Source organism: Ixodes scapularis, unplaced genomic scaffold (genome assembly GCF_016920785.2).
Source record: "Ixodes scapularis isolate PalLabHiFi unplaced genomic scaffold, ASM1692078v2 PGA_scaffold12__126_contigs__length_90152505, whole genome shotgun sequence".
Taxonomy (NCBI): domain Eukaryota; kingdom Metazoa; phylum Arthropoda; class Arachnida; order Ixodida; family Ixodidae; genus Ixodes; species Ixodes scapularis.
This window is the reverse complement of record NW_024609838.1, coordinates 13,588,426-13,600,745: the sequence shown is the minus strand read 5'-3', so window position 1 is coordinate 13,600,745 and position 12,320 is coordinate 13,588,426. Positions and strand designations below refer to the sequence as shown.

The 12,320-nt window shown below is 51.7% G+C and overlaps 1 protein-coding gene across 4 annotated transcripts in view; it reads left to right on the top strand.

The window, feature by feature from the left end:
* LOC8051363 overlaps positions 1-12,320 on the top strand; it is a 34,203-nt gene that overhangs the window by 16,536 nt on the left and 5,347 nt on the right. For all 4 annotated transcript variants that reach the window (XM_040503684.2, XM_040503685.2, XM_042289429.1 and 1 more), the window contains exons 2-5: positions 7,708-7,888; positions 8,190-8,266; positions 8,330-8,428; positions 10,491-10,721. In XM_040503684.2, coding sequence (XP_040359618.2) covers positions 7,708-7,888; positions 8,190-8,266; positions 8,330-8,428; positions 10,491-10,721 — 588 coding nt within the window. The remainder of the gene's footprint in view (positions 1-7,707; positions 7,889-8,189; positions 8,267-8,329; positions 8,429-10,490; positions 10,722-12,320) is intronic.

Sequence of the window (12,320 nt, the reverse complement as noted above, 5' to 3'; positions counted from 1 at the left end):
CATAAGCTTAAACACAACCCGAGCCCGACATTTTTTTTTTTTTTTTTTTTAATATAAGTCTGAGCTTGGCCCGAGCCCGACAGATTATTTCTCCCTGTTTATTTCCTGTTTTCTTTTGGTCACCACCCGTGACAATATACATGAGCCAGAAAAAGTTTGCACTTGGACAGAGTTCTTTTTTTGACACGATAAATATCCCGACTTTGACGATGTATTTTCGAGAATATGGGCGAAATATGTACAGCAATAAAGATTTTGAAAAAAAAAAAAAAAAAACTGCAATATTTTATATATGCATTTTCTGAAGAGATGTTGGACTTTTCGTTGTTCAATTCGTTTCACAGAGAACTTCCCTCACTACATGTATATGTAAACAAGCAATCAGAATCACGCTAGTGCACTTTCAAAAGGTTGTATAAGCATAAAATTATCTATGGTAGTTAGATTATCTTTGGTGACATATAGTAAGGCCCCCTGCACAAAGCGCAAAGTCAAGCTCACGTTTTTCATCCCTTGATTATTATTTTTTTTTCTGAAAAGTAAAAAGACGCTTACGTTGTACCCTGCGACTAAAATACCCTCGTTTTTTTTTTTTTTTTTTTTTTTTTATTGCACTTATTACGATGCTGGCGGAATCCATACGTTTCCTTCTATCCACGTGAAAACTTTCCAAAGGCAAAACTTTTTTTTTTTAACGGCGCTGTAGTGATTTTGCATTTTGCTTGTTCGTTTTCATTAAACCTAAAATATCAGATCAGTGAGCAAATTTTTTCTTATCAATAATTTAGAATTTGCGGCACACGACTGCCTAGCCACGGCCCGAAAAATCTTTTGTTCAAGCCCGAGCCCGACCCAGGTCCGAGAAAATGCCTGCCACCCGGCCCGAGCCCGGCCCGTGGGCCGGCCGGGCCGGGCCGGGCTCGGGCTGGCCCGGGCCCGTGCAGTGCTCTATGCTAAGGACCCCAGGCCGAGCTCCCAGCGGAGTTTGCCGGCAACGCTCGCACCTTGAACATCCGCGTAAGAAATCTTGGGGGCACAAATCAAAATGACGAAGGAAATGGTGGACGCATCCGAAAACACCAGCGGGATAATCACCGATCGTTTTCAGAAGGGTCTTTACTCGAAGTCCGCAGGCGGCGCGTAGCTCCGACCTGCGGCGCATTCACTGTCCGTGATTGGTTGAGTCGCTGATAGCACAAAGGCGATGTTGTGCTATCAGCGAACACATTCAAGCGCCACCAGTGCTTGACCGTGTACAACTGAAACGCTAGCGGCGCGCGTCCGAGTCGTCCAGTCGAAGATCCCCGAAGCGTTCGGTCCGTGGGAAAGAGACTCGACGAGGACGTGGGAACGGAATGTGGACGCGGAGTTGCGTCGAGACAGCGCCTGGAAACGGGAGACGCAACGGGACGGGGCGGGGCCTCCTCCCCAGCAGGGAACCACAAAGGGGGGGCCTCCCCGCACTTCCGGTCTATTGCTCCGCACCGGAAGCGGGGGGTTTGCCGCTTCCGACCCCAGGCGGGTGTCGGCGACGACAAAATCATAGCAACACCGAGGCCCTCTTGAGCGTTTCGTCGTCACTCTGCCGGACCCTCTGTCTCGACGGACGGACGGGCCATGTCCGCCCGCCGAAGGGAACGCGGTTCGTCTGCCTTTCGGGGGACACGGGGAGGAAGAAACGCCGGCGTCAGGTTACGGCGTTTCTTGGGTCCCTCGCTCTCTGCAGCGCTCCCTCTCCTCGTCTCGGAAAAAAACTCTGCAGTCTGTCCCCTCCGAGACCGCGCCTATCAACAAGACGCCCCCGAAGTGCTCCTCTCTTCAGCAGGATAGATGGAAAAGAAAGATCTATCACTGTTACCATTAGTATAGTAGTAAACACTTGTAGTAAGCCCCGCGTGGCAACCAGGAATGGACGGAGTATGCAGGTTGGTAGCGGCAGGTTCACAAGGAAGCGAGAGCGGGAGGGGGGGGGGGGGGGGGGGGGAGGGGGAGTTGTTGGAAAGACGAATAGGTTTGATTCGGGCACAGCGATGGGATTCCCTTTAACAACACGCCGAGAGGCGAAGCCCGAGGTTCGAGGAGAGGGTACCGACAACGCTCTCTCCTCACGATAAGACAGCCGCGGCAGTGGCCCCTTTGTGCGTCGTCGATGCCTGGAAATCGGGAAAACGGGGCTCGCGAAGCCCAAAAGAGGGCGAGCGGACCTGCAGGTCGAGGCGGCGTCTTCCTCCTCGTTGGCGGGCCAGAGAGCGGCGGGCAGCAGCCCCCGCCTTCGAGTGGCGGCTTCCTAGCCGCGACCCTTGCCTGGGTGCGTAGCCCGCCCCGCCGGGGTCGGGACCTCCATTCAGGCGGACCCCGCCGTAGTACGGCGACGGCGTGGGATCGCGATGAATGAATTCCGGGCGTGGGAAGCCTCCCTTCCTCGGGGGCAGGTGTGGGGGAAAAAGCTCCGCTCGGGGAATCCTCGGAGGCCGCAAGCCCAGCCACGCTGCGCAGCCGTGCACTTGTCTTCGGGTGCCACCGCGCTCTCGTTCAGCGCAGGCAGGTCAGCAGGATAAGGGCAGCGCCTCCCTTTAAATGCCTGCTGTGCGTTGCTGGAAAAAATAAAAATAAAATAAATAAATAGAAGCAAAACCGATTACAATTATTTGATTAAAAAAATGATTACAGTAACCAATTACTGCATTACAAAAGCAATTGAAGAATTACCGCAAAGTAATTGATTACTTTTACCGTTACTTTTTATAAGTTTTATTACGAAATAAAAAATGCGTATATATGTTGAAGGTGGTCACGTTCTTGTTTCTTTTTTGTAATTCACACCTAATTGATAAGCTTCAACAGCAGTAGTCATTCGAAGTTCAAGTCAGTCATCTTCCAACGTTTCCTGGTGAAGGTATCTGCCTCTTCGCTGAAGAGCAGCACCGGCGCGTGCTCAGCACGCTCTAGTGAAATCGATAAAATGGGGGTGGGTGTCGTGGCTAGATGTAGTCAGTGCAGAACACAGTCGTTCATGCCGTGGCAAACCCGGATCGTAACAACCAGTACACAGGAAACGCGGCGCAGTTTCCTGTGTACAGCCAAACAGTATTGCTCGACAGTCAAAACATCGCTGAGCGCGTTGACGTTCTAATCCTTCTGGTATCTTTATCTAGATGTTGAGGGGTAAAAAAAAAAAAAAAAGAAGTCTCCAACCTTTGTGCAACATAGACGAGAGATGCAAGGGCAGACAGAGCGATTTTTTACGTAAAATAAAACTAAAACGCAATAATTTTTGTTATTTCAGAAACATATAACTGATTACTTCTAATTGATTACACACTCAAAAAATAGTAATTGAATTACAGCAAACGTTACCGAAAAAAAAGGAAGGTCTTTGAAAAGGCTACAATAACATGTAAAATTACAAGTAATCAGTTACTTGTAACTCGTTACGTATACAAGTGATGCCCTCCGGCCTTCTTTGACTGTGCCTGCACGCTCGTAGCTCACGCGACGCCCTGGCGGTGTCCAAGTTTCCCGTTAGAACCAGCACTGCAGCTCCTCGCACGTCCCTCCACTTTAGCAGAGAGAACGCTAGACGAGGTCAAATACAGTTGGTAGCCCAGCTTGCGCCCATTTCCCTCTCTCTCTCTCTCTCTCTTTCTCTCACTCAGTAGCGTAGCTAGGAATATATTTGGGGGGGGGGGGGGGGGGTCTGGAGCCGCATAAGCCTCCCCCCGACGGTCATAACCACAAGCATGACCCAGCTGGCTCAGCCCCAAACGGTCATCGTCGAAGGTTGAAGCTCGCTGAGGAGGTGGGGCTACTGTAACACGTACCTCACTGCCGTTCTAGTCCTGTCAGGGACCGCAGGGAATTACAGGATATCATTCCGATGACTTCGATGCAACTATTCGACCCTTGGCCGGCCCATCCTCTCATCGGAGCGCAGAAAACGGTCCGCCTAAACTCAGCAGGGAAGCTCCCGCAGGCACTCGCATCCGAATAGAGGTGTGCCCTCCTGTCGCGGCCGCGCCTTAAATTGACTGCGGGCGGGGCTCGCCGAAACGGAGCTTTAAACGTTTTAAACCTTTTTGGAAAGTGAACGAGACGAGCACGGAAAAGAACAACAAAAACAACAACAACAACAACGAATAGACCCTTTCCACAAGTCAGGGTGGATGGCGGCGCCCTCTCAATCGACATCGGGTACAAAGCACAACGCGGACACTGTCTTTAAAGTGGAAGCATGCGTGCCTTCGACAGACAGCCGAGGATGGTTCTTGCCTCACCATAACGCGAGAATGTTCCCACCTCTGCCACGGATGTTACCTACTTCTCCCGGGAGCTGGGCAGTGCGCGCCCTGCAGGCAAAATCCACTATCGCACGAGCGTCGAACCGGAAAGTTATTTATCGCGAATGTTCTCCGCGGGGCACGGAGAGGCAACGCACACGGCTGACTGGTCCTACAGGCAGGCGTCGGGAGTTGGACGAGCGCGGGCGGGCAAGCCGCAGTCGGGTCAGTGTTTGCATCGGCGGCGGCGCGCCGCAATGGATAATTCGCCGGCGCGAAAGTGGCGGACTGCAGAGTTCAGCGCGCGAGCGACTCCGTGCGAGGCCGGACAACCAATTAGCCCGGCCAGCAAAGCGTGCGAGGGGAGCCACAAAGAGCGTCCACTTCCGCTTTCACAGAAAAAAAAACTCGGCCCAACACCAATCAAAAACGGAGCAGGCGGAGGGCCTTTGTGCCCGTGTTCTTTTTTGTCTCTTTAAATCGCGGCGACCGCCCCCGCCTGGGAACGAGGCTAGCAGGGGTACAGGTGCGTGACCGTCAAGTGACTGGCTGGAGCGCGTGAGCCACGGTCGACGACACGCTGCCGATCCTCTCCAGCGAGTTCGTCTAGTCTGTTGACAACGCCCGCCACCGGTCGTTTTGGCAAACGATTGTCCAGTCTTGTAGGCGTTACCGGAAAGAAAGTAACGAAATACGTTACTCGTTACTCTCAAACGTGTTAACATTACGGATAGAAATTGAGGCCCGTTACATTTTTTATCTATGGATTAAAACGCGTTACCGTCTTGACTGGGACAAATGGCGTGGGCGTTTGGGTTTTTCTAAAGTGGGAGTGTATTTTTGCGTGGTGAATATAAGGGCACAGTTCCGAAGGTATGTGAGATGAGTGCAAGAATCTATACGATCTGGCGCCTAAAAACGCTAAAAAATTGAAGTTTACTTTCTTTGTTAAGTCTAGGGAAGATGTAACGGTGTAACCGTTGTGAAAAAGTAACGCGCACGTGACTACGTTACAGAAGAAAGTGACGCGTTGCAGGTGACGCCGTTACTCTTATACGCGTTATCGCCAACACTGCCAGTGGCGCCCATGGATGTTATTGCCCGGAACAGTGCCGCGCCATCGATGGTAGTGCACCGTCACATTTTCTCAGACGTACATCGTCATAGCGGAACGGTGCTATCCCTGGCGGGGCAGCTCGGCCCGGCAATTAAGCGCCGAGAAGTACGCTTGCGCCACGCAGCAGAGAATACGAAGTCCCGGACGAGCCGACGGCGAAACAATGGAAACGCCGTCCAATTTCCCCAGATAGGCCGCACGCGGTATAGTCCTTGACGCAGCCGGTCTCGCGCCCGTTTGCGCCATGGCCGACGCTCCGGGGACGAGTGCCTCTCTTCAACTCCTTGTGTCGGGCACACACGCCGAGCGCGGTCCGGTGTTGCTCCGATTCGGCGGAAGACAGTCCTTTTTGCAACGTGCGCTCGGCGTGTGCTCGACACGAGAAGTTAAAAAGGGACACTCGTCCACGGCGCCGAAAGGAATGCCGGAAGCTAGCTGTATAGACAAAGAATTCGTATTTTCCGCGTGCGATGTGCGAAGAAACGAAAACGATGGCTGTAGCACGGTCTCGCAATGCGAGTGGAATGGCGCCGTCACGCACCTGAATACGGGAATGTGGCGTGGTTGATTTTGATATCCGTCGTGGTTGGCGTCATGGATACCACTGACGACCGCCATAGTGTTCGGTGATCCGTGAAGTGGGTAAGCACGGTGGAAGTTTCTAAAATTCTGCATCATTACGCGTATACCAACTGGATACTTCCAAAGTGGGATTTCGCATAACGCGAGTAATGTTTGAAAACAAGTCTTTCAAGCAGACGACAGGAATTAATTCTCCCTTCGTCGCGCCATTCTTGGCAGGACGCGAGGGCTGCCTCCTTCGCTCTCTTCGCGCGGCACGGCGTACGGGAAGTTCCGACTTCCCTCTCCTCGCGGCAAGAGGGAAGAGAAAGGTTTTTCCATTTTCCCCGCGCGCGCCGCAACGACAAGCCACGGGGACGAAATTTCTGCAAAGTGTTCCCCATAACACTATCGCTTTTACACCGATAAGAAAAAAAAAAAAGTGATAATCCAAGCGAGTGGGCGAGGTCGGGCAGGGAACTAGGCTACCCTATGCTATAGGGTATACCCCAACACATTTTATCGTATTTACCTAAAAAAAAACTGTTAAAAAAAGGCCTTTTTTTTTTGCGGAATCTATTAATTTCCCTCCTCATGCGTTCGATTAAGACGTATTAGGCGCACTTAGATTAGCTTTATGTTCTTTTATCGAGACGTACACCTACGTTTTAGACGTTAAAAGCATCGTTTGTTTCTTCAACAAGCAGACCTCGCGAGAACTACTTCGCGCAGCATGAATAATGCAAAAAACTTTTTTTTTTCGCTTTCCTTCGATGTGTCAACGAGTATGTGCACAGATTGGACACGAGAACTGGGTTCGGCTGGAACTTGTCTGCTCGCTGATTGGGCACGAGTCCGAGCCGAACGCTGACGCAGCACTCGCGTCCAATCAGAGCCTCACACGCTGGTCTCCGGTAGATGACGTCGACGAGCCTCGTTTTCTAGCAGGCCTACCCTGCCTCTCCCTCTCTCTCTTCTGCGTCGCGGGCAAGGAGGGACATAAAGCGGCGGCCACACCGCTAACACGCCCCACAAAAGATAGTCTGCAAACACTGTCTGAGGTGTTCTTGAGCAACGGTCACACTGGTCACACCCAAACTGTCCGCAGACCTGTTCGAAGCAGACACACGTATAAAGGAGCGCTTCGAAGATGCTTCAGGCGTGATCGCAGACATTTTTGTCATAGTGTCTGCCGCGAACACCGTGTCTTTTGTACGACTAGTGGAGCAGTCCATGACCATGGCTCCATGACTCGTCCATGACTCGTCCATGACTGGTCCATTACTCGAAGCAGAAGTACGTATATGGAGCGCTTCGAAGATGCTTCAGACGTGATCGCAGACATTTTTGTCATAGTGTCCATGGCCATGGCTCCATGACTCCTCCATGACTTGTCCATGACTCGTCCATGACTGGTCCATAAAGGCCTGTTCCCACATGCAGCGGAGTGCTACAAGCATAGCGCTTACCTCGCGCTAAGCGCGTGCTGATGGGAGCGTTCACCAGCTTTGTATCGCACCGTCAAAACTGTTGCTCATCGCAGACGATAAGTAGCTGACGGCGCGTGAGGAGCGCTACATTAGCGCTTCGCTGCATGTGAGAACCGGCCTTTACTCGTTGCGCACTTCGTGCACAGCCTTTTGGGGTCTTTGCAAAACGTTTCTGGTCCCGGGGAACGTGGAGGTGCACAGGGAAACTCGGGCGGACCGCATACAGCAGCCAGTACATGCGGCGGGTTGCTCGTCCTCGCAGGCATGGCGGTGTGCTACTTCCCGGTGGAGCTGCACGGCACGTTCCTGATGCAGACGCAGGCCACGTCGGCCTTCGGCGGCTCCGTCGTGTCCTACTCGGAGATCACCGTCGAGGTGGACGCCATCCCGCCCTGGGGACGCTGTCACCGGCGACGGGGACACCACGTCATCCTTAGGGACAGGTGAGCTCGCCTCCCGCCAGGAGGAATAGACAGCGCGTGCGCAATGGCACTGCGCGACATTGCACGTAAATGACCAACTAAAACTAAGCGAGAAAGAAAAAAATGCGGTTGTATTTTTATCTATTGAATCACGCCGTCATACGTATAATTATTTCATAAGGCAACCAACAACGTTCAATGTCCAGGGTTTTGACAAGTGGCCACCTGCCACGCATGCGCTTCAGAAGGTCGCAAAATACATGCTGCATTCCAAAGCTGTCCCAATCGGCACTTAATTATCCGACTGAACGTGTGCTCGCAGCACGGGCACGGAGGACTGCATGCGCTGCTTCCACCTGACCCTGAAGACCCCCAACGTGATCCAGATCCACGCCGAAGGTAAGTCGCGCACATCTCGTCCGACGAGCCCTCGGACTGAGCCACTTGTGGCCGGTTGTGCAGGGTTGGCCCGCTGCTACACCAACGTGGAGGCGGCCCGAGCCACGTGTCCGGACGAGCGAGCCGTCTCGGAGAGGCGCTTCACCGAGATCATCCTGTACAGTACGTTGAGTCCTCCTTGTAGCGTCGACGTTCGGCCTCTTTCGAGACTGCTGCTGCTGCTGCTGCACGGAAAAAGGGGCTCGGGGCCTTCAGGACAACGAAGAGGCCGGTTTCTACGTCACGGACCGAAGGCCAGCGTGCAGATTGGATGCAGCGTTCGGGACTCTCGTTTAATCGGTGCAAGCACCCAGCAGAGCGCCGGCGGAGAACTCGCACCCAGTATAAGCGCTGGCCTAGGGTAGCTGACGTAGAAACACATCCGGCCTTGTTGTCCCGGAGGTGTCGATTTAAACCGACTTTACGTGCGCTCGCTCGCTAGCCCCTTCCTTCAAAGACTTTAACCCCTCTTTCCCTTTTTGGTAGAGAAACGACCCACGTCGAGGAGCGCATTCAGAACAACCTGTCGAGTCAGTTTATGGGGAACTGGTAGCACCCTCTATTACAAACACGTCATAAACCTCGCTGTTCCGGAACTCTGGAGATATTCGTCAGCAATCGCAGCGTCCTCTCTCTTGCATCTTCTCACCTGGGGTGGGCGGTTTCGAGGGTTCCCCGAAGCTCGACAGCGCGTGGAGCGAAATCTCGCGCCGCAGTCGCGGCCTTCAGAGTTCCAGTAAAGCCTTAAGCACGATCGAGCGTTATACTGGCGTCGTCCCAGGCGACACCGTCCAGCGGGACGCCAGTGAGAGGCAGGCTGTGTAACTAATAGCGAGTTCGTTTCACGGCACTCGTGCCCACGCGTGCCCACTCGCAGCGTGGAACGGGTTCGTTTCGGCCGGCACTCCACGAGTGGTTGCACTCTCCGAGTTCGTTTCAGCGCTGACACCCCACGCGTGCATGCACTCGCTGCACCGAGAAAATCGGGAGTGCGCCAAAATGGAATCCCGTCATGCCTCGCTCCGGTGGGGCCGGCGAGGAGCGTGAGCAGACGACGAGGGTTCGTCTGCTACGATGTGTCGCGGAACCAAACGAAAAAAAAAAGATTTTCTGATAGAAATCGCGTCCTGCGGGCAACGAAATCAAACCCGAGCTTGAATTGTGAGCGTCTGCTATTTCACGAAGGAAGCAATTGACAGCCCGTGATTTATTTGCAGGTTTTAAATCGCTCTGTTGCCGCACAAAACGCTGAAATATACCAGTGTATAAAGAAATGCTCAGAACAAACGCAACAGCGGCCCCCGAGATGTCTATCACCATCCATGTGCGGGTGAAAAATTTAACATTTGTCGACAAAACTCCCCCGGCAGAAACCTCTGACTACTAAATAAGCATCAGAGAAAGCTAAAGATGGAGACTACCCGAGGATTGGGCAACATCACCATGTTTAACATTTACCTACGTCAGCTAACTTGCCCCGTCGTATTTTGTTCGAGAAAGCTCTCGTTCTCGACGCCCTCACCAAGGCTAATATCTAATCCACCTATAATGACGATCCAAATCGAAAGTCCCAGTTTTGCTGGATATTCCAACAGGCTAGTTTTAAGCCGTACCCTTTCAGTGGTTCACGAATAATACCATGCTCAAACGGATCAAGCTTCTGCTCGGACAGCATCATCAGTTTTCTTCAGTGTAAACGGTTATAAGAATTGAAAGATCGCAACCCGCTGCTTTGTAGACAGCTGGTTGCGAAAATTTACGCCGTCTGTAATTATCTCTACGGCAGCCTAGCTGCTTGAAGCCATCGCAACTATAAACTACAGGTTGCAGCGAGCAACGTTCGTAGATAAACGTTGGTAGCGACTGCATTCTCGCATTCCCACGCATCACACCGAACAGAAAGGCGCTAGTTTCGGTTTGAAGTCGGTACCTTTTCTACAACATAGATGGCGGCAGCGTCAGTCTTCTGCACTCGGTGCATTTGGCGAGTTCGTTTGAGTCCAGTTTTCCGTGCAACACTCTGTGAGTGCGATGCATTCTGGGAGAGAACTCGAACCGTGCCAGTGCGTGTGAAACGAACTCGCTATTACACCTCTCCGTGCAAAGCAGCGGCGTCGATCGCGCCCTCTGGTCGACCGTCGCACGACGAGCATACGATGGACGTCTTGCCGTTGTTCCTCCGCAGGAAAGCAGTCCCCGGACCAGGCTTCGGGAGGCAGCCCCACGGTCGGCGCGGCGTCGCAGCCGGCGGCCCTGCACGAGATGTTCTGCCCGATCAACGGCCGCTACCGCTTCCAGTACCGGGCCAACGGCGAGGAGTTCCGCTGCGCGGAGCCCTTCTCGTCCGAGCTGAGCAACTGCCCCAGGGGCAACGGGCTCACCGTGCGCTTCAGGCAGTGCTCCTTCCCGGACTTCGGTGAGCCTTTCGAACACACCCTTCGGTATACTTATTTCGCACGAACTTCCCTTTATAACCCTTCATTCGTCGAACGGGAGTGAAAAGGGTGCAATAGGGCGCAGTACGGGAAACCGAACTTACATCCGCTTGGAAATGCTTTAGTAAATTGACTACGTCGAAGGGTAATCGCCTGTTTACCACGGCCGCTTGCTTGCTGTGCAGCGGGAACCAGAATCGAGCGGTCGTGCACACCAGTATCTTTTAGTAGGAGTGAGTGGACCTCGAGGTTTCGTGTGAAGTATGGCCGAGGGAATGTAGTGATGCAATTGCTGTGCCATCTGCGCCAAAGTGCCTGCCCTGCTACGTCCTGCTCCATTTTGCCAAAATGTGGGGAATTGCCCCAACATTGCTCCAAAATTTAATTTCGCTCTAATAATACTGAACATATAATAGCTCGGGGCCTCGCTACCTGACCGGATTGTTACAGTTACTTAAGCGATGTTTCAGAAATTTTGATTATAGTCTCGAATAACGTACTATTCGACTGCATTTCGATCAGAGGTTAACGGTACTCGGAAGTTTTTGCAATAATTTTCGTGTTCGTGATCTGTTCTAAAGAACTAGTTAGTTTCGTTGAGTGCGCTTCTCCCCGCGACGTAATGTACTGCAGAGAAGCGACAACCGCAAAGCAACCATCGCGATTTTGCGTGTCTTGCTTCGCCGCAGAGCACCCGTGTGCTAAGGGGAAAGCACTCCTCCAAAGCAAGACGCGACACAATTTCTGAACACATCTTCGGCTTGTATGATAGACTCCGATATCCTCGCGGTACCTCTTTCTAATTCGAGATTTAGCGAGGATACTTCGGTATTGCAAGATTATTTATATGCACTCTTTTGTAGATTTATTTTGTACGCTAACTCCTTTGTTTAGTTATCCCTTTTATATAGGTGTCGTAAATTAGAACTAACTTGGCAGGGGCAGTAGATGGAAGCGTGGGGAGAACCTTAATGAGTTCGGCGGGATTGTTTTTAAGAAGGCCTACTGATTGTTCACATGCTTACTTTTGTCATGAAGTTCTACATAAAAAAAATGTAATTGATGTTCATAATCAAATGACAAGTGCGTTTTTTTTTTATCTGATTGCAGTTTTATTACAATCTCTTGATACTAAAGGGAACACTGATTTAGGTGATCGAAATTATTGTATTCTACCATTTTTTTAGTGGAAATCAGTACCTAAAATAACCATTCACAGCAGTTTGTGCTGTCTTTCGTCTTGCCACCGTGTCTGGTGCTCTTCTACGCAACTAAATGCTAGTATTGTGTTTGAGGGTGACCGCTCCTGCTGTGCAGTCGAAGCAAAGAAAGAATTGCACATAAGTGAGAAGGCAAAGCAGACATTGCCTTTCAGCTGGACAGGCCGAGACATTAATCTGAACATAGTATTTGCAATGGTATGAATGCAAATGAAATGTGCGCTCATGCTCTAAAATGGCTCAGCTGATAATGTCGATATATATAAAGGGTGTCCCAAGTCACCAGACTCGATCTGAAATGTACCACAAAATTGAACGCCTGCACGTAGCAATCTAAACTTTTCTTCAAAGGTGCATTTC